The 25,742-nt window shown below is 39.7% G+C and overlaps 1 protein-coding gene across 11 annotated transcripts in view; it reads left to right on the top strand.

Annotated features, from left to right (window-relative positions):
- LOC137324491 (echinoderm microtubule-associated protein-like 4) overlaps positions 1 to 25,533 on the top strand; it is a 350,494-nt gene extending 324,961 nt beyond the window's left edge. For all 11 annotated transcript variants that reach the window (XM_067988817.1, XM_067988815.1, XM_067988814.1 and 8 more), the window contains 4 exons: positions 5,381 to 5,468; positions 14,811 to 14,909; positions 20,100 to 20,230; positions 23,635 to 25,533. In XM_067988817.1, the coding sequence (XP_067844918.1) occupies positions 5,381 to 5,468; positions 14,811 to 14,909; positions 20,100 to 20,230; positions 23,635 to 23,853 (537 nt within the window). In that variant the 3' untranslated portion in view covers positions 23,854 to 25,533. The remainder of the gene's footprint in view (positions 1 to 5,380; positions 5,469 to 14,810; positions 14,910 to 20,099; positions 20,231 to 23,634) is intronic.
- Positions 25,534 to 25,742: the final 209 nt, after the last annotated feature.

Raw genomic sequence — 25,742 nt, 5'->3', positions numbered from 1 at the left:
CAGTGCACTGTACAAGTTAAACATGGCTTCCTCTAACTTGTACTCTATTGGTTTGCTGTATAGTTCAGCTATTTATTTTGATGATTGCTGCTGCACAGCGTTTGGGCATGGTCATTGCATTGTCTGAAACTTCTAGATCTCTTTCAGGAAAATTTGATTTATATGTGTAATTCAGAAATCTGGATTTCTCATCTGTAAAGCCCAATAAACAGAAATTGGTGATTTGTTTTCTTTTCAGTAAGAATGATTTACCATAAAGGTTAAAGATCTAGCTTTTTTAAACAGGAATCCACCCCTCTCCCAAAGCTCAATTTTCATCCAAAGGAATTCTATACAGCTGCCAAATGTCTGGCAGAATGGCAATAAGCTGCTTATAATGGTATAAAAACATTTAACTTTTGGAATTCAGCTTCTAGATTGCAAGGAAATTAAACTAAATGTAAGGTGATCAGTGAAGTCTGATTAACTGAAGAATTTTGGCATAATTCTTAGTCACAAAATTCAACTATCTGGTTCTCGTGTAGCAAAATCTGGATATTAAGATGGGGAGGAGTTGCCAGAGTTGGGAAGATGCCTGGAATATATTATGTTGTAGAAATTGTACTTCCAGATCATTGATTTCCTCGCTGTGCTTCTGGTCTCTTCTAATAACCTGGTATCTTGCTCTTTTAAGAGATTACAAGTTAAGATTTGCATCTGAACCTTCTCAATTATAACTTCTATTTCTACTATGCCAAGATTTGAAAATATTATTTGTTGATATGATAGAATATTTAATATGCCCAGAAGTATTTTTTGGTCTGCTCCATGGATGGAGATGTATTTTTCTCCTGATTGATCAAGTTCCCAGAGTATCTCTTTTAACAGAAATTGTAACACCTATGAGATTTGGTTTCTTGAAGACCAAGCAATTGATCCAGGCTTCTATGGACTGCTTAAACTTACTGTACAGGAGAGTCTCTTCGTATTAACAATCATTCAGGTAGATTTGGTTCCCCATCCACTAAAAAAACACAATTTTACCGAATGTAGGGCATGAATACCGATGTACCCCATCTTGTGCAAAGAATTATATTGGGCACCAGTAATAAAACAAATTTGCATGAGATGGATGCAGTATTTGTATCAATTAAATATGTGATTGAAACCAAGATTAACTGAGAGTAAAATTTTTAATCGCAAGATTAATTCTGGTTTTTTAAAATGCTTGATAGCCCTAATCAATCTTCAGGTATGATTTGCATTTATAAAGTGGATCCTGTCCTCAAAGTTTAAACCTGTTTCTTCTAAGTTTATTGTTGATCTGGTTTTCCTTTTACATCTAAGGAACAATCAGATTCCCCAAAAATGCAACATAGGTGAAGTTTAACATTAATAACATATCCCTTTACTGGCCAACATCGGTTTTAGTATGTTAAAACTGTTGTCTGGAAAGACTGATTTATTACACAAAAGGACTGAAATACATTTATCTTAAGGCATGTGACAGATTTTCTCAAAAGAATAGTTAGCATTTTACAGCAGTCTATAAAAAGAACAAAGCAAGGCTACAAAAATTATTTTGCAACTGAAGCCTATTTTTCTCCAAAGAAGAAACGTATTAAACGTGCCCATTTTATTTTATGTTATATACTTTAAATTATGTGCAGACAAATTTTTAAAAAGTAGATGATATTTCTGTTGTTAGTCAGGAAAAATTCTGCCTATTGTCTTTGAGAAAAAATGGATTTTAAATTAAGTGTAATGGTGCTGTGTTTCTCATTCTTATGGCATCTCATTACCAAACCAGTGGTTTCAAACACCCTCTTCACATTTCTAAGCTACTATATGCGTATGTAGCTGGGGAATCACAAAGACTTGTTGGGGCATGTTTTTATTATGGCCCAAGGATATAGTAGCTGTCCCTGTTACGAGAAATCAATCTGCAGCTACCTTTTGGAGAATTACTTTTTGAAAAAAATGAAGTCTAGCTTTTCTGATATGGACACAGTTTAGGCCCAAATGGCTAGTGGCGGGTATTCGAAAGACGCAAATTGAAGTGTGTTGTTTGCACCCAATTTTCCATGCTTAGCTCCTGTGTATTACTTCAGATGGCGATTTGGAGGGGTGCATGAAGCACACTCTTAATGGGAGCAGGTAATTGCGTTTAACTAAAATTTAAAAGAATAGTGATAAAGGAGAGTGTCAAAATAGGGGAACAAAAATTATTAAAACTTTTGGAAAGGCTCAGAAGGCACTTTAACCCCATTGGTTGCCTTTGCCGAGTTTGAAAGAGGAAGTGGAACTAAAAAGTGACTGGAAAAAATTAAGGGAAAGGAAACCCAACAAATCTGTAGGCAAGTAACATTGCAGCACAGCACATAATCCCCTACTTGCCAGCTGCTGAGGTGGAGGTGGTGCTGTATGACATGATGGCAAGCACAGTGACCCACATTGCCATTCTAATGACACCTGTACTCTGGGTGGGGGACTTCAATGTCCATCACCAAGAGTGGCTCGGTAGCACCACAACTGACCGAGCTGGCCGAGTCCTGAAGATAGCTGCCAGACTGGACCTGCGGCAGGTGGTGAGCGAACCAACACGAGGGAAAAACTTACTTGACCTCGTCCTCACCAATCTACCTGTCGCAAATGCATCTGTCCATGACAGTATTGGTAGGAGTGACCACCGCACAGTCCTCGTGGAGACGAAGTTCCGTCTTCGCACTGAGGACACCATCCAACGTGTTGTGTGGCACTACCACCGTGCTAAATGGGACAGATTCAGAACCGATCTAGCAGCACAAAACTGGGCATCCATGAGGCGCTGTGTGCCATCAACAGCAGCAGAATTGTATTCCAGCACAATCTGTAACCTCATGGCCTGGCATATTCCTCACTCCACCATTATCAACAAGCCAGGGGATCAACCCTGGTTCAATGAGGAGTGTGGAAGAGCATGCCAGGAGCAGCACCAGGTGTACCTAAAAATGAGGTGCCAACCTGGTGAAGCTACAACACAGGGCTACATGCATGCTAAACGGCGGAAGCAACATGCTATGGACAGAGCTAAGCGATTCCACAACCAACGGATCAGATCAAAGCTCTGCAGTCCTGCCACATCCAGTCGTGAATGGTGGTGGACAATTAAACATCTAACGAGAGGAGGAGGAAGCTCTGTAAACATCCTAATCCTCAAAGATGGCGGAGTCCAGCACGTGAACGCAAAAGACAAGACTGAAGCGTTTTCAAACATCTTCAGCCAGAAGTGCCATCTCTGCCTCCTCCCGATATCGCCACCATCACAGAAGCCAGTCTTCAGCCAATTCGATTCACTCCACGTGATATCAAGAAACGGCTGAGTGCACTGGATAGAGCAAAGGCTGTGGGCCCCGACAACATCCCGGCTGTAGTGCTGAAGACTTGTGCTCCAGAACTATCTGCGCCTCTAGCCAAGCTGTTCCAGTACAGCTACAACACTGGCATCTATCCGACATTGTGGAAAATTGCCCAGGTATGACCTGTCCACAAAAAGCAGGACAAATCCAATCCAGCCAATTACCGCCCCATCAGTCTACTCTCAATCATCAGCAAAGTGATGGAAGGTGTCGTCGACAGTGCTATCCAAGCAGCACTTACTCATCAATAACCTGCTCACCGATGCTCAGTTTGGGTTCCGCCAGGACCACTCGGCGCCAGACCTCATTACAGCCTTGGTCAAAGCATGGACAAAAGAGCTGAATTCCAGAGGTGAGGTGAGAGTGACTGCCCTTGACATCAAGGCAGTATTTGACCGAGTGTGGCACCAAGGAGCCCTAGTAAAATTGAAGTCAATGGGAATCAGGGGGAAAGCTCGCCAGTGGTTGGAGTCATACCTAGCACAAAGGAAAATGGTAGTGGTTGTTGGAGGCCAATCATCTCAGCCCTACGGCATTGCTGCAAGAGTCCCTCAGGGCAGTGTCCTAGGCCCAACCATCTTCAGCTGCTTCATCAATGACCTTCCCTCCATCATAAGGTCAGAAATGGGGATGTTCACTGATGACTGCACAGTGTTCAGTTCCATTTGCAATCCCTCAAATAATGAAGCAGTCCGAGCCCGCATGCAGCAAGACCTGGACAACATCCAGGCTTGGGCTCATAAGTGGCAAGTAACATTTGCGCCAGACAAGTGCCAGGCAATGACCATCTCCAACAAGAGAGAATCTAACCACCTCTCCTTGACATTCAACGGCATTACCATCACCGAATCCCCCACCATCAACATCCTGGGGGTCACCATTGACCAGAAACTTAACTGGACCAGCCATATAAATACTGTGGCTACAAGAGCAGGTCAGAGGCTGGGTATTCTGCGGCAAGTGACTCACCTCCTGACTCCCCGAAGCCTTTCCATCATCTACAAGGCACAAGTCAGGAGTGTGATGGAATACTCTCCACTTGCCTGGATGAGTGCAGCTCCAGCAACACTCAAGAAGCTTGACACCATCCAGGACAAAGCAGCCCACTTGATAGGCACCCCTTCCACCACCCTTAGCATTCACTCCCTTCACCACCGGCGCACTGTGGCTGCAGCGTATACCATCCACAGGATGCACTGCAGCAACTCGTAATGCTGTCCTAGCTTCCTTTGTGAAGAGGAGCCACTGCAGGCATTAATTGTCTACCCAACTCTGTCTGCAGAGGTGGCTGTTATGGTCCTGGTGAGTAGACACAAAGTTCTTCTCGTACAACCTGATCAATCTGGCGTCTCTCTGCAGGCCCTCCTCCTCCTCTTCCAAGCATCTCAGATAGGAGAAACCCATTGATACCAGTATTGCTGCTAGGAGCAAAAGGAAGTTTGAATAATTGGCACAAAACCTCTTAAGTGCCAGCAGAAAAAAAATAACAAAAATAGTCAGAAAATGACTAAACATTACAGATTCAATGTACTTACCTGTGCCCTTTAAATCAGCTACATCTGATTTCCTAGTAATCCTGGATACCTATTTTGCATGGACTTCTTTTAGAAATGACAACCCGCATCTCCAAATATCAAGAAATAGAGTGCAGGATGTCCCTACCCAGAAATTAACATTTAAATGAAGTCATGCCCTTTCAGAGTGGGTGCTTCCTGTACTGCTGGCCCCCACCCCAAGAAATTACACCACCATGCAAAGTGGGCAGAGTTCCTTCAGGTCAGAACTTCTACCCATGTTCTGCTGCCGGCTATTCAATTAACATCACTACAACATTCAGATGGCAGAGGGGAAAATCTAGGCTCAAATGTATTACACAACCAGCACTTTGAAACATGGGCTGATAGTTGTTCCATTCCTACTTTTCTTTTCCAATTTAAACAAAATGTGTCATTGGCATATGATCTATAAATTGGTTTTATGATTTTTTTCTTTCTCCTCTTTAGGGACATTCCAGTTATATTACACACCTTGACTGGTCACCAGATACCAATTTCATAATGTCTAACTCAGGAGACTATGAAATCCTATATTGTAAGTATTCTGATATTCCCTCCCAAAAGTGAAAAGAATTTGTTTTAAGGTAACTTATGGTGCTTACATTGTGTTGGTTTCTTTAATGTTGTTTTGAACAATACATTTTCTTTCAGCCTACAATAAAACTAAACTGAAAATCTTTCTATCTCAGATTTTATAAATCACAATTTGTGCTCTCTACACCTATATACAGAACGAATTCATTATAAATTACCACTGAGCTGGATTAGCGTCATACAGTATTAAGGCTGCTACGACCTCTCGTGCTGTGGGGAAAGCTAAATCTCACAGTGCAAGTATAGTCTGTATTTAAACTCTGCCAACATGGTGGCAGTTAACATAATTCAGTGGCGTAAGTTTTATTTCCCTTTCTCACCACCCCAAGCTCCAGACTTCTATATAGTCTTAAATACACCATCAAATAAATTTGTATGCATTTCTAATATTTCGCAAATATAATCTGTCTCCATTACTGATATTTTATTCATAGGCAGACCAGAGCACTGCAATCATGAGTCCTTCAGTTTCAAATTAATCTGAAATGGTGTTTCATAATATCATAGTTAGTACAGCACAGGATGAGGCCATTCAGCCCATTGTGCATGTGCCGGCTCTTTGAAAGAGCTATCCAATTAGTCACATTCCCCTGCTCTTTCCCCAAAGCCCTGTAAATTTTTCCCTTCAAGTATTTGAAAGTTACTATTGAATCTGCTTCCACCATCATTTCAGGCAGTGCATTCCAGATCATTACAACTTGCTGCATAAAAAAAGTATTTTTTAAATGGTGAGAGATTTGAACATCAATGTTACCCAAGGGACCTGGGTGTCCTTGGACATGAGTCACTGAAAGCTAACATGCAGGTGCAGCAAGCAGTTAGGAAGGCAAATGGTATATTGGCCTTTATTACAAGAGGATTTGAGTACAGGAGTAAATATGTCTTACTGCAATTATATAGGGCCTTGGTGTAACCGCACCTGGAGTATTGTGTACGATTTTGGTCTCCTTACCTCAGAAAGGAATATACTTGCCATAGAGGGAGTGCAACGAAGGTTCACCAGACTGATTCCTGGAATGGCGGGATCATCGTATGAGGAGAGATTGAGTAGACTAGGCCTGTATTCTCTAGAGTTTAGAAGAATGAGAGGTGATCTCATTGAAACATACAAAATTCTTACAGGGCTCGACAGGGTAGATGCAGGGAGGATGTTTCCCCTGGCTGGGGAGTTTAGAACCAGGGGTCACAGTCTCAGAATAAGGGGTAGGCTGTTTAGGACTGAGATGAGGAGAAATTTCTTCACTCAGAGGGTGTTGAATCTTTGGAATTCTCTACCCCAGAGGGCTTAGAGGCTCAGTCATTAGGTATTTTCAAAACAGAGATCGATAGATTTCTAGATATTAAAGGCATCAAGGGTCTGAAACTACTGTATTAAACTTAAATAAGGGCAATTATAAAAGAATGAGGGCGGAATTGGCTAAAGTGGACTGGGTAAACAGATTGGATGGTATGATGGTGGATAAGCAGTGGCAAACATTTAAAAAGATATTTTATGACTCGCAACAAAAATATATCCCTGTTAGGACGAAAGACTCCACAAAAAGGGTATATCAACCATGACTAACTAAGATGTGGAGATGCCGGTGATGGACTGGGGTTGACAGTTGTAAACAATTTTACAACACCAAGTTATAGTCCAGCAATTTTATTTTAAATTCACAAGCTTTCGGAGGCTACCTCCTTCCTCACCTGAGGAAGGAGGTAGCCTCCGAAAGCTTGTGAATTTAAAATAAAATTGCTGGACTATAACTTGGTGTTGTAAAATTGTTTACAAATGACTAACTAAGGAAGTAAAGGATGGTATCAGTTAAAAGAAAAAGCATACAACATGGCAAAGATTACTGGTAGGCCTGAAGATTGGGAAAACTTTAAAAACCAGCAAAGGATGACTGAAAGAATAATAAAGAGGGAGAAAATAAATTGAGAGTAAACTAGCAAGAAATATAAAAACTGACAGTAAAAGCTTCTACAAGTACATAAAAAGGAAGAGGGTAGCTAAAATAAACATTGGTCCCTTAGAGGATGAGACTGGGGAAATAATAATGGAAAACAAGGAAATCGCAGAGGAATTGAACAGATATTTTGTGTCTTCACAGTAGAAGACACTAATAATAGTAGAAAATCAAGGGGCAAAGGGGAGGGAGGAACTAGAAACAATCACTATCACTAGAGAAAAGTACTAGGTAAACTAATGGGTCTAAAGGCTGGCAAGTCCCCTGGACCTGATGGCTTGCGTCCGAGGGTCTTAAAGGAAGTGGCTACAGAGATAGTGGATGCATTGGTTGTAATCTTTCAGAATTCACTAGATTCTGGAAAGGTCCCAGCGGATTGGAAAACCGCAAACGTAACACCCCTATTCAAGAAGGGAGTGAGACGGAAAGCAGGTAACTATAGACCAGTTAGCCTAACATCTGTCATTAGGAAAATGCTAGAATCCATTATTAAGGAATTAGTAGCAGGACATTTGGAGAATCATAATACAATCAAGGTGAGTCGTCATGGTTTTATGAAGGGGAAATCAAGTCTGACAATTTTATTAGAGTTCTTTGAGGAAGTAACGGGCAGGGTGGATAAAGGGGAACCAGTGGATGCAGTATATTTGGATTTCCAAAAGGCATTCGATAAGGTGCCACATAAAAGATTACTGCACAAGATAAGAGCTCATGGTGTTGGGGGTAATATACTGGCATGGCTAACTAACAGAAAACAGAGTCGGGATAATAGGGTCATTTTCAAAGTGGCAATCTGTAACTAGTGGGGTGCCGCAGGGATCAATGCTGGGGCCTCAACTATTTACAGTATATATCAATGACTTGGATGAAGGAACGGAGTGTCTTGTGGCCAAATTTGCTGATGATACAAAGATAGGTGGAAAAGCAAGTTGCGATGAGGACACAAAGTGTCTGCAAAGGGATATTGACACGTTAAGCGAATGGGCAAAAATTTGGCAGATGGACTATAATGTGGGAAAATGTGAAGTCATCCACTTTGGGAGGAAAAATAAAAAAGCAAAATATTATTTGAATGGAGAAATACTACAAAATGCTACGGTACAGAGGGATCTGGGTGTCCTCCTACATGAAACACAAAGTCAACATACAGGTGATAGGTAATCCGGAAGGCAAACGGAATATTGGCCTTTATTTCTAGGGGGATGGAGTATAAAAGCAGGGAAGTCATGCTACAACTGTACAGGGTGCTGGTGAGACCACACCTGGAGTACTGCGTACAGTTCTGGTGCCCTTATTTAAGGAAGGATATACTTGCATTGGAGGCAGTTCAGAGAAGGTTCACTCGGTTGATTCTGGGTATGGAAGGGTTGCCTTATGAGGAAAGATTGAACAGGTTGGGTCTATACTCATTGGAGTTTAAAAGAATGAGAGGAGATCTTATTCAAACATACAAGATTCTGAGGGGACTCGATAGGGTAGATGCTGAGAGGATGTTGCCCCTCATGGGGGAATCTAAAACTAGGGGGCATAGTCTCAGCATAAGGGGTCGCCCATTTAAGACGGAAAAGAGGAGGAATTTCTTCTACCAGAGGGCCGTGAATCTTTGGAATTCTTTACCCCAAAAAGCTGTGGAGGCTGAGTCATTGAATACATTCAAGGCTGAGTTAGACAAAATTTTGATCAGCAAGGGAGTCGAAGGATATGGGGAAAAGGCGGGTAAGTGGAGTTGAGGTAAAAACCAGATCAGCCATGATCTCATTGAATGGCAGAGCAGGCTCAAGGGGCCAAATAGCCTACTCCTGCTCCTATCTCTTATGGTCTCTTATATGGGGATAGTGCAAGAAAATGGCATTGAGGTCGAAGATCAGCCATGATCTTGTTGAATGGCGGAGCAGGCTCGAGGGGCCGGATGGCCTTCTCCTGCTCCTATTTCTTATGTTCTTATGTTTCCTCATGTCACCTCTGGCTCATTTGCCAATCACCTTAAATCTGTGTGCTCTGGTCACCGACCCTCTGCCACTGGAAACAGTTTCTCCTTATTTACTCTATCAAAAACCGTTCATGATTTTGAACACCTTTATCAAATCTCCCCTTAACCTTCTCTGTTCTATGGAGAACAACCCCAGCTTCTCCAGTCTCTCCACATAACTGAAGTCCCTCATCCCTGGTACCATTCCAGTAAATCTTTTCTGCACCCTCTCTAAGGCCTTGACATCCTTCATAAAGTGTGGTGCCCAAAATTGAACACAATACTCCAACTGCGACTTATTCAGTGTTTTGTGAAGGTTTACATCGAGTTGCATTGAAACTACAGCACAGAAACAGGCCGTTCAGCCCACCTGGTCTATGCCGGCATTCATGCTCCACATGAGCCTCCTCCCTCCCTACTTCATCTAACCCTATCAGCATACTCTTCTATTCCTTTTTCCCTCATATGCTTATCTAGTTTCCCCTTAAATGCATCTATGCTATTTGCCTCAACTACTCCTTGTGGCCGTGCGTTCCACATTCTTACCACTCTTCGGGTAAAGGAGTTTCTCCTGAATTCTCTATTGGATTTATTAGCGACTATTTTATATTTATGACCTCTAGTTTTGGACTCCCCCACAAGTGGAAACATTTTCTCTATGTCTACCCTATCAAACCCTTTCATTATCTTGAAGACCTCTATCAGGTCACCCCTCAGCCTTCTCTTTTCTAGAGAGAAGAGCCCCAGCCTATTCAGCCTTTCCTGATAAGTATATCCTCTCAGTTCTGGTATCAACCTTGTGAATCTTTTTTGCACCCTCTCCAATACATCTGTTTCCTTTCTATAATATGGAGACCAGAATATGGAGAGCATAACTTCCTTGCTTTTGAACTCTATGCCTCTACTAATAAAGCCCAGGATTCTGTATGCTTTTTAATAGCCTTCTCAACTTGTCCTGCCACCTTCAAAGATTTGTGTATGTGCTGCCCCAGGTGTCTCTGTTCCTGCACCCCCTTTAAAATTGTACCATTTAGTTAATATTGCCTCTCCTTATTCTTCCTACCTAAACGTATCACTTCACACTACTGTGTTAAATTTAATCTGCCATGTCTCTATCCATTTCACCAGTCTGTCTATGTCCTCCTGAAGTCTGTTACTATCCTCCACATGTTTACTACATTTCCGAGTTTCGTGTCATCTGCAAATTTTGAAATTATACCCTCTATACCCAAGTCCAGGTCATTAATATATATCAAAAAGAGCAGTGGTCCTAATACTGACCCCTGACCATTGTATACTTCCCTCCAGTCTGAAAAACAACCGTTCACCACTACTCTCTGCTTTCTGTCCCTTAGCCAATTTTCTTTCCACACTGCCACTGTCCCTTTAATCCCATGGTCTTTAATTTTGCTAACAAGTCTATTGTGTGGTACTTTATCAAATGTCTTTTGAAAGTCCATAGACACATCAACCGCACTACCCTCATCAACCCTCTCAGTTACTTCATCAAGAACTCAAATTAGTCAAATACGATTTTCCTTTAACAAATCCGTGCTGATGTTCACTTATTGGCCCATACTTTTCCAAGTGCCAATTAATTTTGTCCTGGATTATTGTCTCTAAAAGCTTCCCCACCATCGACATTCGGCTGACTGGCCTGTAATTGCCAGATTTATCCCTCTCCCTTTTTTTGAACAGGGATGTAACATTTGCAAACCTCCAGTCCTCTGGCACCGTCCCCATATCTAAGGAGGATTGGAAGATTGTGGCCACAGCCTCTGCAATTTCCAGCCTTACTTCCCTCAGTAACCTAGGATGCCACCCATCTGGACCGGGTAACTTCTACTTTTGAGTACTGCCAATCTTTTAAGTACCTCCTCTATCGATTTTTATCCCCTATCAGTCTAGCAGTATAACAACAGACTGCAGATTTCATAGCTTTGCCTGAATGTTTACCTCTTAGGCTGCTGTCACTCTGACAATAATTACTGCTTACATTTATGTGATGCCTTTTATGCAGCAAAAATGTCCTACGGCGTGTTACGGGACAATGCTAGATACCGAGCAGGAATTGGAAGAGAAGTTAAGGGAATTCATCTAAATACGTAGAAATACATGGAAACAAGCCATTGGGTCCAATCAGTCTGTATCGGCGTTTACCCTCCACACGAGCAAATAGTCTGAATCACATTTACCCACCCCGTTCTCAAATTCCTTCATCTGTTTTTCATTCATCCACCTAGTCCAACTAATCTTGAACATTGATATAGTTTCTGCCTCCACCACTAAACCTGGAAGTGAATTCCACTTCCTCACAATTTTGTATAGACAAGTTTCTTTTGCTGTCTGTTCTAAATCTCGTACATTTAATCTTGTATCTATGGCCCCTCATTCTAGACCCCTCAGAACTAAAAACAGTGTGCTTCTGTCTACCCTGTCCTATTCTTTCATAATTTAAAATACTTCTATCATATCGCCCTGTAATCTGCGTTGTTCTAACGAGAAAAGACCCAAAAAGAACTAGCTTTTTTTTTGAAACAGACTTATGTCCTGTGAAGCTGTACCCCCAAATTACTCTTCTCCTCCACACCACTGAGCCTACCTCCATTGAGAGTATATTTACTGCTGTTATTTTTGTTACCAAAATAGATCACCTAAACTTACTGACTGAATTCCACCTGCTGCTTTTTAGCCCATTTCCCTATCTTATCAATTTCCCTTTGCAGCTTCCTTTGGTCTTCTAAAGAATTATCTTTTCCAATTTTTTTTCCATAATTTAGAGGTCTAAGATACACCTCTACTAATGTAACAAGCCCCTTTTTATCTTTGACTATGTCTGTACCCTCCCTTGTCTATATCTACCCTCTTTAACCAAGTTTGAAAGCACCTCCTTTATTATAATTGTCATCCCTCCTAAAATTTTGTATCCTGATATGTTTATTTTTTATTCTTGTTCAATTTACAGCGAGGTTTATGTCAATGCTATTAAGTCTAGATCTTCCTGTTAAATAATTGCTTCAGGTTCCCCCAGTTTACTTCCCACACTCTGCACATTGCAATACATGCATTTAACCTTCTTTTGCTTTTTTATACTCTGCTCCCTTTCCTATATTTTTTGTCTAAGCTCCTCCCCTACCTTTTAGTCTTTTTCCTGTTTATAACTAGTCCATTTAATTTATTCCTCTTACTGAATTATTTTCTGTTCGAACATCTATTTCTCCCTTCACAGTTAGCTAATCCTGTTTGTTTTTATTGTCTCTGGTTCCCATCCTTAGTAGTTTAAATACAATGTCACTTCCCTATTTAACCATTTTGCCAGTACGTTAGCTCCCTCCCTGTTCAGATGTAGCCCATCCTTGTGGAATAACTCCATCTGTACCAGAACTGGTGCCAATGTCCTACAAGTTGGAATCTTTCTTCCTGACTCCACACTTTTAACCATGTATTGATTTCCCTAATCTCTCTGTGCTTCCCTGTTTTAGTACATGACTGGGGAAGTAATCCTGCTCCTAAACTTTTCCTAATCTAAATTCATTTTACTGGAATTCAGACTTTTCTTTACCTAGATGAATCATTTCTGATTCCTCTCCCTCTCCTTGCATAATCTTTTCCAGACTCTGCGATATGTCCTACCATTTGGGTGGCAACAAAGCATCCAGGACTGTTGGTCTGGACTGCAAAAGATCATATCATCCCCTCTAACTATTGAATCCCCTATCACTACTGCATTTCTAGTTGTTTTGCTAATATCTTGTTTGTTGTTGCCATTGATATTTATTTGACTGGCCTGCCCAGAGACCCTATTTTCTCCACAGGAAACTAGAGCTTCAAAGCTGTTTTGAGAGTTGAAGTTGCTCTGGGCACACCTGTTCTAACCTTTCCTTCCTCCCTTTCCCTGCCACTCGGATAGTCATCCATGTTTCCTGCTCCACTGCATGCTCCTTTTCTCTCATTGGTTTGACTACCCTCTCAAACTTTCACTCCAAAAACAACTCTCCCTCCCTGATGGATCGGATTGTCTCCATTTCCTTCTCAAATCCTGAGCTTTTGAGCTCGAGCAATGTGAGTTGATGACACTTCCCACAGACATGTTAGCCCAAGTCAACACCTGGTGCTCAAAACTCCCATATCTTGCAGAATGACACCTCACTATCTCCCCCTGTGCTGACATTTTTAGGTTTAAATAGTTTGTTCTACTTTAAAGTTTATATTACAATAAATATGGTTTAGGAGGTGTTTGAAGCACAAAAGAGAGTTAGCAAGTTAAAGAGATTTAGAAAAAGAATTACAAAGTACAGGTTGTAATGGCTAAAGCCGTGTCAGCAATGGTGGAGCGGAAATGGATGGGCACACACAATAATGCAAAATTGGAAGAGTGGCAGGCTTGTACTGGGAAGAAATTTGCTGATATAGGGTAGAGTAGGGTGAGACCATGGAGGTATTTGAGAATGAGGATTTTTAAGTTAATACACTGAGGCACAGGGAACGAATGGAGGAACAGTGAGGACAGAGGTTATGGGCACCGGATTGATGGATATTAAGATGTTGGCTGTAGAGTTCTGGATGAGATGCAGTTTGTGTGAGGTGGAGCTGGGGTTACCAAATAGGGAGGCGTTTGAGAAGTGTAGTCTTGAGGTGACCGTAGTATGTTGATAAGGGTTCAATGACAGTGAGAGTAGGGTAAGATGTGATCAGGTGTTAATACTGATAATCGCTCAGAATCCAGTTAGTAAACTCCATTACTTAGGCAGGAATCAATAATAATTATTATTCTACACCTTTGCGATTTTCATCATCATATATTGAGTTTATTCTATTAGGCTTCGGAAACTATATACAATGGATTTGAAGGTTTCAATGCCAAAAAAAAAAGTGGGTCTTTAGGTAATGCTATAGCATATTAGACACTTGGGTAGCTGATCTAAATTTCAATCCTAGTTTTTATTGACATTCGCAAGCTTCCCTTCAGTAGAAAGTTGACCAGCATTGGCTCAGTCAACAGGAATAAGGGTGGAAAAAGAGGGATACCTTTGAATGTAACAATGAAGTTCATTTTGGACCATCGTTCCATCGGTATAACTGAGGAGGGAAATTGGATGCAAGAAAAAAACATGTTGGAAGAGAAAAACACTAACTAAAGGTATCTGCTTCAAGTCAGTGAATCCAGATTTTTGGATGAGAGTGTTCCAAAAAGGAGTCAGATGAACTCACCATTTCTATCCTATCTTGAAAATGTCTATTGGAGGGTAGAAAAGATAGAATCTAAAATAAAAGGCAAAATATTAAATAGACTATCTGAAAGTTTGATAACTTTGTAAGGAAAAAATGCTTTTTGACTAATCTAAGGGCATTGTGTTTTTAGGGGATATTCAAAATGGCTGCAAGCTGATAAGAAATCGCTCTGAGTGCAGAGATATGGAATGGTATACATATACATGTGTTCTGGGCTTTCATGTTTTTGGTAGGTACTTGCATTATTATATATCATTTGATATACCACTGCTTCAGTATTTATAATTATATTTGTTTTATTAATATATAACCCATACAGGTTACAGTGTAAAGTTTAGTAATAGGTGGTGTGGTGGTTCACCTCTCAATGAAGCATCAGCATATTGTGCCAAAGGGACACGATTCCTCATACAGAAAGATTCTCATCTCCAGCGTGTTATTATGGAAAAACATTGGAAGAAATCTCAGTCATGGTTTAATGTATAGTTCTGAGCAACTTGGGCAGGGGAAACAGTTTCCCAGAGAAAAATACAGAAACAATGTATCAACAAAGGAATTAATGAGGAGTAAAGGTATAAAAGGTTCAAATACAAAATTATTTCTAATTTATTAATGTTGAAAAATTATGAAATTGTGACTTTTAGTTCACTCGAAGTCTTATTTGAAGCGTTAGCGTATGACTTTACATTCTCAGTAATTTTAAGTTATGCGGCTTTGAACATCATAATTACTCCTAACAAAAGTGATGCTCAACTATTGCCACCTTCTGGGCTCAAAACAGCATTACTACCTTTTGGCATTAGTAAATGCGAAGTACCGTGGCAATATTAACCTAAGTGCATTGATAAATTTGTCATAACTGGGATATAAATTATTACATGGTGCCTAAAGAGATTTTGTCCACTAAGAATCCTCAATTATGAGTTAATCAGAAATCTGAAACAGTGTAATGTGCAACTTATAAATGTGCAATATAGATATAATTCACTTTAATACAAGAGAAATTAAATACAGTAATGATTAGTGGCCTCTGGTTTGATCATTCTCAGTGGCAGTGTTCTGGTTTTGGTCTTGAGATTGGACTCTGTACAACTGAGGTCTTGTTAGACTTGTGAATAAATTCTTTCCTCAAAGAATTTATTTTCTTTAAAAATTACATCATGGAGTGGTTGAGAACCGAGCAAATGACTGATGTCTATGTAAACTAAAGGCCTGCCAAGGAGTAATGGATAGGTTAGTGCCATTTGCTGAATAATTAAAGTGTGGGATGGTTTATTCTGGTGAAGTATATGGGTCCCAAATGAATTACTAGTTAACAGATTTTGAATTTATCATAGAATTAAGATTTTTTTCAACCATTATGTGTGGAGGGGTGATATCATACTCTTTTTATAAATGTCTCTGAGGCACTACTTACATACCTTACATAACTCGAGCCTACTTTCAAACCAAGTTTGAATCTCGAAACTGCTGCAGCCCCTTGCTCTTGTATGTATTAACTGAGAGCATTTGACAGAATCACTGTTTCCTTACTTACTGATAATGGAGTTAGTTTGATCAATATTGACATTTTCTTTGTAGTTTAGAAATTGCATTCTTTTTAAAGTAGTAGTTTTATTGGTTCAAATAAATGTATTGCTTTTTAATCCCAAATGTTTTTCTGACACAATCTCTCTCTGTTTAACTGTCATGTTTTACTTTTTAATAAATAACTTGACATTTATTGAAAAGCTTGGTCACATAAAGGAAAAGTTTCTTGTCAGTGAAATGCAAAAATCCCAAACAGTAAGAATATAATCCTAGATACTTGCAGTTCTGTCATCTTGCAAGAAAAAATTCTGATGGAAACATCTGCTCAAATATTCAGCAAGGGTTTAACTTTTATCTCTAATTCATGCTGTAAAGATGGTATTCCTAGGTGTAAAAAACTCAACGTTTCTATTTGTATCAAGTATATATTTTTTTGTTTAACAACAACTACAGGATTTTTAAGTTTTCTTGAAATTTGGAACAAACTTTACTGTTTTCCCACTGACATGCTCCAATTTTGCTGCTGTTAATATTGTTATTGGCTGAAATCTGTTTCTTGGAGGGGAAAATACTCAAAATTTACAAATGTAATTTGAGACCAAATATCTCTAGATCGTTATCTTTTAAATATGGATTCCATTTTAAATTCTTAACTTTTTAATATAGATATCATTAATTCAATGGTAAAGACTAGCAGTGAAGCAAGTGCAAACAGCAAGGAACATTACATTGGTATTTTTAAATATTTGCAGAAGAGATCATGTCCACAGGAATGTGGAGTCATGCAAAAAGACACTAAGGGAATAATTTTAGAACACTGATATTCTACAGTAATAAAAACTGAATATGATAAACACTGAGCAATACAAAAATAATTGCACGTACTGGAAATCTGAAATAAGAACAAGAAATACTGAAAAAGCACAGTGCGTCAGTCATTATCTAAAGGGAAAACACAAGTTATGACATTTTGGGTGCATACCCTTCTAATGTAGGGTACACACCCAAAACATCATAAGCTGTCTTCTCTCTTTACAGCATTTCTTGTTTTTAGTACAAAAACACAAAGTAACTACAAGAAGAGTAAAGTGGATATTGCAGACTTAAAATAATAAAAGATTTGTTCATTCCTGCATAATTGAGTTAAATAGTCCCGTATTTAATTTGTTGATTCATGAAAACTCTTTGCCATAGATATTTTATCCTTCTTTACTGGCTTTTAACATAGCTCATCAGCATATTGTCAAATGGTTGGCTAATAACATTAGGGGCCAAGGACAAGATCAGATGCTATGAAACTTATTAGGGCTTTTATATTGTGAGATTCGTGCTGGGTCACAACACCGGTCTCGTGCAGCTGGCTGCAAACTGAATGTAAACTTGGCATGATTGACTAAGGATGACAGCTGGGTATTTGTTGCTGTGGCAGCCCTCTAGTACTTCACCCAATTGGTCATTCTTCATGTGTGAGCCTAGGCACTGTGAGCAGGCTCTGTGACTGCGGAGGGCATCGCAGCCAAGCCTGATCTGTCATTACTTGATATTCACACACATGCATTATGCAGCAAGGGTAACTTAGGGAGGAGTTCTGACTGCATTTTCCCTCGCTCCCACCTCAGCCTAAGGACACTTGGCCAATTGTTTTTCCTCATCTGCCAACCCAGCTGAGATTAGCTAACTTGAGTATAGACTAGGGATTAAATGTGGACCCTTTCTCATCTGTCACTAAATACCACACCGTGAGAGTGAATTTCCACCAGGGATCTCCTGCTTGTCGCCCTAATTTCAGCGGCAGAGGTGTGGAAACCCTGGAAAAATGGCATAAAGGCTGTTTTTCTGGGTTTCTGCAGCTCTTCTACCAAAGTTGCGGTGGACGGAAGGAAGCGTCGCCATGGAAATTCACCGCTTGTTTGGTGTTAGCCATCAGTGGAGCTAAAAAAGAATATTTTTTGGTAAAAGAAATCTGATAGAATAGCTTATTTTTCTAAATTGTTTTTAGTAAGATCACTACATTCAATCTCAACAGCGTTATTTCTTTAATATATTTATCCTGGATGAATGTCCCAATAATCCAATGCAGATTAGTTCTTGATAAATCTGCAGCGGTTAATCCCTTCATCTGTATGGGATCATACTCAAGGATATGAAGCACACCAGTTGCCATAAGTGGTACAAATACTGGCCAAAACCAGAATAGAAGTTCTGTGTAAACATGAAGCTGTATATATTTTAAATAGCACAATTCAGAGATATGGGGCATGATTTTAAATGGGAAAAACGGGTGGGTTGGGGGCAGTAAAAATTATAAAAATCCAAAACCTGCCTCCAACCCGCCCACTTCTGGTTTTCACAGAGGTGGGACCAGGGTCAGGCAACCAACCCGCTCTCGGAGCGGGTCGGTCATTAAAAGCGATTAAGGAGGTTGCAGGCCTCCATTTTGACAGTTCTTTTGCTTTTAACCCCTGGGGGCCAGGATTCCCTCCCCCGGATTACTGACTGATCCCCCCCCCCCCCGGATGACTGAGCTCCCCCCAATCTAACACTTACCTTTTCACGTCTTCTCCCGTCTGACTGAGGCCAGCCTGGCTGGCCTGTCGGGCAGGAAAAGTACAAAAAAAAAACGTCCTTACTTCTAAATTGTACAGACGTCCAGGGACCCCGTACTTCCAGGTTTCCCATCAGGTTTTGAGTTGTAGCTTACTCTCAAGGTTTCGGATACAGATATAAAATTATAGAATATTACAACACAGAAACAAGCTGAATGTATCAAGTCTACCTGTGTTTTTCTCTGTGAGCTACCTAGTCCAATCTCATTTTCCTGCTCACTTCCCGTGCCCTTTATTATTTTGCCTTTTCAAGCAAGTGTCTAATTCCCTTTTAAAATAATTTATTTATGAACTCTGTTTTAACGATGGATTGTGGCCGAAAATTACAAATACCAATCTCCCAAGCTTTGCTTTTTCAGATTGATGTTGTTTGAACCCACAATTAGATTTATTGCCTTGTAATCACTCCCCAATATTCATTACCCTCTAATTAGTGCATGCAAAGGAAATGAGCTTTAGACCAGTCAGTCCTCAGTTAGCCATAAAGAAAGTAATTAACAGCATTTACTGATTTATTTAAACAGTACTGTAGATATTTGATGAACTAAGCTATTTAATTCTGTTCATATCACATTCTAAAATTTACGAGACTTGACAATATGACTTACAGCATTGCATTTGAAAACAATGTTTATCACTGCTTATAAAAATGAATTGAAGATTACCTAAAATTGATTCACTTCTGTTTTCAAGCCTTACTGACATAACTATTCAAGAAAATGAATTATTAAGGAACCATTCATAAAACAATTGGTATTATATAAACAATGGATATTGGAAAGTTATAAAGTGCCAGATTTTTTTGCCAAATTCAACAAGCATCCATTTGTAATTTTTGACCTTTATTCCAAAGATTGATATACCAAGTTGAATGAGATGTTACACTTTACAATATATTTGTGCTAGCAACGGTACAAAATACAGTTGAAATGCACTCCCCCCGCCCCCCCCCCCCCACACAAAAGTACAACTATACATTTTGATAGTGCTATTTCTTTAGAACTGTAGACAGTGAGGTATTATTGGACATAGTATTTTCCTCACATTCTTAGGTGGTGATCAGCTTATAATTAACATTTATGTTGATGGAGAAATTGATCATTTATGCAAGACATCCCTAGGAAAACTAATCCTCCTCAGGAATTCATTGGTTATCATGTTCACTTTCTGTATGTCAGATAAGCGGGTCAGATTTTTTTCCCCACTTTTAAAAAGAACATCCATTTGTCACTTGGAAACTGAAGGAGAATGTGTATGATGCATGTGTTTTTCATTCCTTACAGGAGTATGGCCCGAAGGTTCAGATGGAACAGATATTAATGCACTTTGCAGATCACACAGCAAAAAAGTGGTGGCAGTTGCTGACGATTTCTGCAAAGTTCACATCTTTCAATACCCCATCTCTAAGCCTAAGGTGAATAAGATTTTATATCCTACATATTCTTACTAGGCTAAAGGTTACGGTGCCATAGTAGAATCAGAGCTTGAATCCAGTGATCCAATGGAATGTTGACTTTTATATCAAGGGGGTTGGAATACAAAAGTGAGGAAGTGATGCTTTAGTTGTATAGAGCCTTGGTCAGACCCATATGCAGTACTGCATTCAGCTTTGGGCATATCTCAGGTAAGATATATATTGGCCTTGGAAGGGTAACAGTGCAGATACACCCGAATGATGCCAGGGCTTAAAGGGTTAAATTATGAGGCCAGGTTGCATAAACTTGTCTTGTATTCCCTTGAATGTAGAAAGTTGAAGGGTGGTCTAATCGAGATTTTTACAATGATACAGGGATTTGTTAGGGTGCAGAGAAAATGTTTCCTCTGGTGGGGGAATTCAGAACAAGAGGGCATAGTTTTAAAATTCGAGCTAGACCATTTAGGAATGAGATCAGGAAGCAGTTTTTCAAACAAAGCGTAGTGGAAAGCTGGAACTTGCTCCCCAAAAGGCTGTGGATGCTGGCTCAATTGAAATTTTCAAGACTGAGATCGATAGATATTAGGGATACGAAGAAAAGGCAGGTAAATGGGGTTGAGGTACAGATCAGCCGTGTACTTATGAAGGGCACAACAGGCTGAATGGCCTACTCCTGTTCCTACGTTTGTTCTAATGACACTGAACTCTCTTGGTACACATTAAGTTGTACAGATTCATTAGATTGTCATTATAATTTTGTTTCTAAAAAAATTATCAGGCATACAAGCAGTGGACAGCATTGATTTTTCTCTGCATACCCTTATCTGTAAATTTTACAGCAGGTCATGATGCTAAATAACAGGAAACTATTGAGATATTTTGTACATACAAGAGGTAATTTTCTAAGTTTATACTGCAGGCAGGAAGTCTCACCTGCCAGGAATGTATATTGGAAATCTGGGTAAGGCTCCCCATTGGCAGCACCAAGTCAGAAAATGGCTGAACAACGGAGTATTATTCATCACTGCTGGATGAGTCCAGTAAACAAGGCATCTGAAAAATTTGTGCTTTGCAGTATGTGCTTGTTCTGGACCATCTGCATTAACTGATCTTTCGCTGAGCAGGGTATTAGAGAGATCCAAATGGTAGACAATAGGAATTACAAGAGCTGAATTTATGCGCATCAATATAGAATGGGTATCCGAACATGCAATAGAAAGAGCAGAGGTAGAACCTGTAGTCATGATTACTATTGCCTGGGAGAGAAGAGGAAGAGAAAACACAGTTTTTTTCAAAATTAGTTAGAATATTGAAAAAAGCTCTTATCGAGTAAAATTAAGTTGTAAGAAGCAACAACATATTCCTACGTTTGTTTTGATTACAAAAACATGACATAGTGACAAAAAACATGTCAAAACACAAAATCACATGTGCTTGATGTGATCAAGGACTGATAATTAGGATCAAATTAGAGGCAGTTTGTCCTGTAGCTGTCCAAGCTCTCAGGAGAGAAACTTTCAACTCACCAGGCCTGTATTTTCATTCCTGGATCGGAAAGGCACGTTAAGCCTCTGTATATCAGTGTAATCTTTTATAAGTTTTTTTTAAAAACCTGGATCTCTGAAATTATTGTTTTTAATGTTGTTCTTCTGGTTTTTCCACCTCCTCAAACAGAAAAGGAAGGTTTGCCATTGCCTTTTCATGAAGACCGTTTTAAGAGACCATTTGCAGAAGTGTTTTTTATTTCTCTGAAATGCAAGTTCCTTCCCCCAGAAGATAGGAAAGAAATTTGGGATGTGTAACTAGTACTTTTGGCTTTTTTTAATGTCATCCGATGACCAGTTAGAGTGTGAGTGCAGAGAAATAAAAATTATTTCTTTAAATCCAGTTCAGAAATGTTACCAATTTATTAGTCCAAGAGGAAAATAGATTTACATGAATTTTGATGGAACTACTCGCTCCGACACGTATGAGCAAAATCTTGGAAAAGCTTAGCCCAGTGACAGCAGGCCATGGTACTTCATTCATTGCCCCACTGACTGCTGGTTAGTGTCCCACCTCATGCTGTATACATCTAACATCAAAGTTACGGGTACATTTACCCTATCTCATTAGTGAAAATGTCTCAAGCCACCTCAGTAACTGATCATACAATCCTGTGGATTTTAACTCCACAGAATAGGCACTCTTTTCTTTTACTTAGCAATGTTTTTTTCCCTAATGTAGTTCTCACCTATGTTCCTAAGTGAATATGAAAACGCTATAAAACAGTTTCATGTATCCTAGAGTATGGTAACATCTACCTTCATTTTGACTTGCATACCATAAACAGCTGAGGCAAAATGGTAGTGTTGGCATCCTTATGAAAACAGCGTAGTCATCTCCAACTATTCCTATGGATTGCCTGATCATTCTGACATCTCTCTTTATGAAACAGCCTATGTTCCTGGACACCACAGCAGATCCCTAGTTTATTTGCACAGGAATTCCACACTTAAAACTTGCCCTCCGTCAGAAATGAAACTTTGATTATCATTATGAGGGCCAATATGTATAGATACGTTTATTTGAAACCCATACATAAGAACTAGGAGCAGGAGTAGGTCATACGGCCCCTCGAGCCTGCTCTGCCATTCATTAAGGTCATGCTGATCTTCTACCTCAACTCCACTTTCCTGCCCTATCCCCAAATCCCTTAGTTCCCTTAGAGTCCAAATATCCATTGATCTCAGTCTTGAATATACTCAATGACTGAGCATCCACAGCCCTCTGGGGTAGAGAATTCCAAAGATTCACAACCCTCTGAGTGAAGAAATTTTTCCTCATCTCGATCCTAAATGGCTACCCCCTTATCTTGAGACTATGACCCCTAGTTCTAGACTCTCCAGCCAGGGAAAACAGCATCTACCCCGTCAAGCACTCTCAGAATTTTATACGTTTCAATGAGATCACCTCTCATTCTTCTAAACTCCAGAGAATGTAGGCCCATTCTACTTAATCTCTCCTCAAAGGACGACCCTCTCGTCCCAGGGATCAATCTAGTGAACCTTCGTGGCACCGCCTCTAAGGCAAGTATATCCTTCCTTGGGTAAGGAGACCAAAACTGTACACTGTACTCCAGGTGTGGTCTCACCAGAGCTCGATATAATTGCAGCAAGACCTCCTTACTCTTACACTCCAAACCCCTTACAATAAAGGCTAACGTACCATTTGCCTTCCTAATTGCTTGCTGCACCTGCAAGTCCCCAATGATAGCAGATGGATAAATATTAGTAAATAGATAAATATTAATTTCCCATTGTATCTATTTCCCAATCCTTTAGTTACAATCTGCAGCTGTGTTAAAAAAAAAAGAACAGGCCTAAACCTTCCATTTACCGGATCTTTCTCTTGTGTGTTTCCAGGCTCCAAGTCATGTTTACAGTGCACACAGTAGCCATGTGACCAATGTCAGCTTCACCTACAATGATGGTCACTTGATTTCGACAGGAGGAAAGGACACCAGCATCATACAGTGGAGAGTGGCAGAGAAAGCACCACTTCCATCAAACGAAAGCAGCCTCGAGCAGAATGCTCCACCTTCTCCAGCTGCAGGTCCAACAGAAAACTCGCCGGCGTCTTAAAATTTCAAAAATGTAGGAGATTCTTGGCTTATTTGATGAGGAATAGTGGCTGGGCATAGTGAATAGAGCTGCTGGATTTGTTTAATTCTGGTCTAATCTTCCATTGACAGGATGGAAAAATTCCCAAGGGCTTCACTTGCAACAGTGTCAAGTAACTTTAATGACTGGCCATAGTTCTTCTTGGGAAGAAATTGCAACAGTTAAAGTAGATTTTAGTAAAGCAATGAATTAAATAAAGTCAGAAGTTACAGACTGTAAATACTGGAAAAAAAACACTTCTGTGGTTGGGATATGCTGAAATGAGTCCGCTTTGTATTATAAAGCATTTTTTTTCAAGTCGAACTTAAATGATTGCATAACAAACAACACTAACTGTTAACTTGTTCAGTCAAAATTAACTGTCATTTTATCAGGCCTGTTTGTGGCCAAGAATTGTGAATGAGGTTGACTCACAGAGTCTTCTGGTAAACCATAACTGCCATGAGCATGGCACTGCCTTCTTGAATACTAAATATGCAATGTCTGCGCATCACTAGTGTCTGGTGATCAAGTAGACATTTTTGTGATCTCTTATTTGAAGCAGGCTTATTTACATTTGTTTTTCAGATGAATTAAAACTATACCTCGTAAAGTGATCTCAAGTCTACACATAGCTTCTGATTGTATTTTTTTAATTTAACATTAATTTCCAGTAGCAGGCATGTATTAGGAGCTGTCACACCATCTAAAAGAAAATAAGCCATTTGGAGTAACTAAGATTCAGTAAAATACAAACTGCCTGGTTGTTTATTCTTTCCTCATCTGGTGAAGTTTGACAAGTTGATACCATATTTGTATTTTATGCTGTATCATCGTGGACTGTACACATCCTAACAGTTACTATGTATTAACTCTGGTCATGGCCAGTCATGGAATAACATGGCACTTAAGAGTACACTATCAGGATATCAAAGTATAGATTGGTTTTGTGTTTTCTGGGGGGTTTTTTCCTATTTTTTCAGATCTGGGAAATTGTTTAAATTGTAGATTCACTTTGTACTTGCTATACAAGAGGGAAAATACTCATCAACAATATGCAAGGGGAAGTATCCAAATGAACTTATTTATACTTTGATTTGCATAGAATAAACTAAATCTTTTATTTGATATGTTGATCCAATGCTTTAGGTTTAACGAGAAGTTATGGTTAGTAATTCTAGATGTTGTCAAGTGTGCTTAAGTCTTAAGTGTGAAATCAAGTGTTTACCAGATCGTGCCATTCCAAAGTGGATCAGAACTGTCATTCCCTTTGAATCTGTACTCAGGATTAACCAATTACCAGGCATCCAGCAATTGCTGATGTAGAGAAAGTGCCTAGATGGGCTCGAAAAACATGTAGAACTCCTTTAGTGTATAATAGGTGCTATCTGGGGATGCTATTGACATACAAAAGCCTTACAGCTACCAACTAACAGTATAACAACCATTGAATTGATGCATCGATCTGCAATAACTTATGGAATTTAGGGTGGGAAATATGTTGCTGTATAAAAAAAATAAACTCAATGATTGTAAGGGAAATATGATTGACCAAGGGTTTTCCAATGTGTTGATGTTAGAACTATGTGTTTTCATGCATTCCTGACAAATGGCATAAGAATTGATGAAAAAAAAATAAAAGTGATCAGAGTGAAAATTCAATTGTTGGTGACTCTCTTCAGTGCTCTACTGTCTAATTTTGCTCTTCGTTGATTTTTTTGTTTGTTCTTGGGATATGAACAACATTGGTACGGCCACATTTATTGTCTGTTCCTAGTTGCCCAGAGAAGATGGCAAAGGGTCTTTTCCTTGAACCACTGGAGGCAATGTGGTGATGGTGCTCCCTCAATGGTTTTAAGTAGAAAAGTCCA

Source organism: Heptranchias perlo, chromosome 8, assembly GCF_035084215.1.
Source record: "Heptranchias perlo isolate sHepPer1 chromosome 8, sHepPer1.hap1, whole genome shotgun sequence".
NCBI classification, from domain to species: Eukaryota; Metazoa; Chordata; class Chondrichthyes; order Hexanchiformes; family Hexanchidae; genus Heptranchias; species Heptranchias perlo.
Note: the sequence above shows the minus strand (reverse complement) of the source record. Positions and strands in the feature narration are given on the sequence as shown.